Genomic DNA, 2,433 nt, shown 5'->3' on the forward strand with positions numbered 1-2,433 from the left:
AAGAGTGTTTTACTGCGCTCTCAACTGCATAAGGTCATATGAGCACGCGGAACACATTAAATATTTTCAGTTGGTAGGAAATTTTGATTTTTGCCCTAGTGGCGGCCGAAGCCTTCTCTCATCGATTTTGGACCCCGCAACTTGCACAGGGACCTTCAAGATTTTTCGCCCTTGTCCGAAAAGGCTAGGTGTAGATCGTTCCTACCATACGATCAGGGTGAGGCTGAAAGACAGCAGTAAGAAGGGGCCAAGGATTGCAGTGGAAAGACAGTAGTAAGAAGGAACCTTGAGGTGGGAACAAAGGAGGTGAGGGGGTGGAGGCTGAAAGTAGAGCTGTACCCGGTAGCAAACCCGCTCGTGCTCGCAAGCCCCTAGTTCAAGTTACAAGCCTCAAATCACTATGTCAAATAATCAAATCGAATCACCAGCATGATAAGTTGAGTCTAGCCTAAGCTTCAAGTCCACACCAACTGGCAATCCGCGAAGCCGCTCGTGTCAGACCCCCTCATCCTCCCCACCCTGCTTGCAATCCGCGAGGCAATTTACGTTAGAAAGAGAGGGGGGGGGAGAGAGAGACCCCGCTCACAGAGTGGAGGATCTGGAGTCTCTTCTCGATTAATCGAAGGCTTGCGAGCAGCACAGCAAGCCACTTGCCTCCCTTGACTTGCTTTGTGCCCCATGACTAACTCGCAGCCCGGCAAGTCTCTTGTGTCCCATGATTTGCTTTGCCTCCCATGACTTGCTCGCAACCTGGCAAGCCACGTGCGGTAGCAGCGAGCAGCAAGATCGCTCGCAGTGCGAACTCTGGACCCTGGAGGAAGGGAGAGGCTGTGCTTGTTTTGGTACAAGAAGTAGAGAGCCGAAGCTATGTTTAACTTCGCGCCCTTGATCAGCTGAGCGAGTGGATGAAGGGAGAGGAAGCGTGTTATTGTAGTAACATAGACCTTGCTAGGTCTCTGATTGTAATAAGTTGACTTAGATTACCTTAGAATGGAAAACTCCAGGGGTAGTTGAGATTGGCTTTTGTATCGTATGTATGTAGTCTATTTAGTAGATGTTTTACATTCCCAATGACATAATACAGAAAATTTAGGAGACAGGCAAGGTCCATTTCAACCTAATGTCAGGGTCAACCTGGGCTCAGGGGAAACAACGCCCCAGCAGAAAGACGGAGGTTTTCAGTAAAAGTTTATCCCCATACGGAAATCAAACTGAGGTCTTTTGCGTGCGACGACCCTTGGCCCCTTGCATATTTTTTTTACGGCCTTTGCATCATAAGAATAGCCGATCCATTATTAAGTCTAAGTGCATTGGATAGAGCTTTTTCTTTTTTACAACCCGACTATGGAAAAAAACAATCTTGCACGTTTGGTGCAAGCCTCTCAACGCAAACAACCAGAATTGTCCGTAATTAACTGAGCCCACGAGAGTTCGCGACGTCACGACACAGTACAGCAAGACTGTCCGCCAGTCACAACTCACCGGAAGTTCTCCCCGGTAGCGAGCGGGAGGCAAAGCAAAGCACAAGCCTGTTCGCAAGCCTCTGGCGCAAGCTGTCCGCTGCTCGCAAGCCTTCGATTAATCGAGCAGACTCCAACTCAAGCTGAAAGTGAATATGGAAGCAGACGACAAAAAACATTGCTAGAGAGCAGGAAAGGAGATAATTTTAGAGAAATAAAATCCCTGTCTCTATCTGAATTCATACCCGGGACCTATTAAATGAGAGGAGAACACCTTAACCTGTGGGCCACGAGAGCCCCCTTTTCAACTCAAAGCGTGTTTCCACCGTATTAGGTTAAAAACGTTTTGTGTCTCTGAATTGATGTTGTGTTCAAGTTTTGTTATTAATTTGATGATATATTGACAATTACACTTGATCAAACTACAAAGAACCATCTGCATTTAAATTCTTTTATCAATTCTGGAAGAAAGAAATAACGTTTTTCCATGGAGATAAATGACTAGCCTGTGTCGTGTTAGGCTGCACATAGTGTAGTCAGTGTTCTACTCTAACAGTGTACCTGACAAATAAGGTATAAACCTTTTTTTTCATCTGAATTACTGTCACGGTATTTTCACCCGTAATTACAACTGGTCATACTATAATACATTTTAAAAAACACTCAACACAAAATTTTGAGCATTTCTGGTAAATAATAAGATAACAATTATAACATGTTTTCCAACCCCGAAAAAATGTTTTGGCTGGTTTGACTGATATACGTTTTGATTTGGAGGCACGGTTTTACTTCGTGTTTGTCACCAGGGGCATGTACCTGGTGGTGATCGTGGTGATGTGTTGTTTCTCGTACATGATGATGTACCCGCCCTACAACTACGGGATGATATCCTTGGTGGTGAGTGGCTTGTTATTACGTGTCGTATTGTCAAAGTAAACCGGCACACATACAAACTAACACACACACACACACA

General features: G+C 45.2%; 1 protein-coding gene across 1 annotated transcript in view; it reads left to right on the forward strand.

Moving 5' to 3' along the window:
- The window catches only part of LOC101846965 (protein lifeguard 1), a gene marked incomplete at its 5' end in the record, with an annotated part of 18,408 nt that overhangs the window by 5,774 nt on the left and 10,201 nt on the right, over nt 1-2,433 (forward strand). Inside the window, 1 exon segment of the mRNA XM_013083163.1 lies at nt 2,267-2,357. Coding sequence (XP_012938617.1) covers nt 2,267-2,357 — 91 coding nt within the window.

The sequence above is a fragment of the Aplysia californica genome, unplaced genomic scaffold (genome assembly GCF_000002075.1).
Source record: "Aplysia californica isolate F4 #8 unplaced genomic scaffold, AplCal3.0 scaffold00215, whole genome shotgun sequence".
NCBI classification, from domain to species: Eukaryota; Metazoa; Mollusca; class Gastropoda; order Aplysiida; family Aplysiidae; genus Aplysia; species Aplysia californica.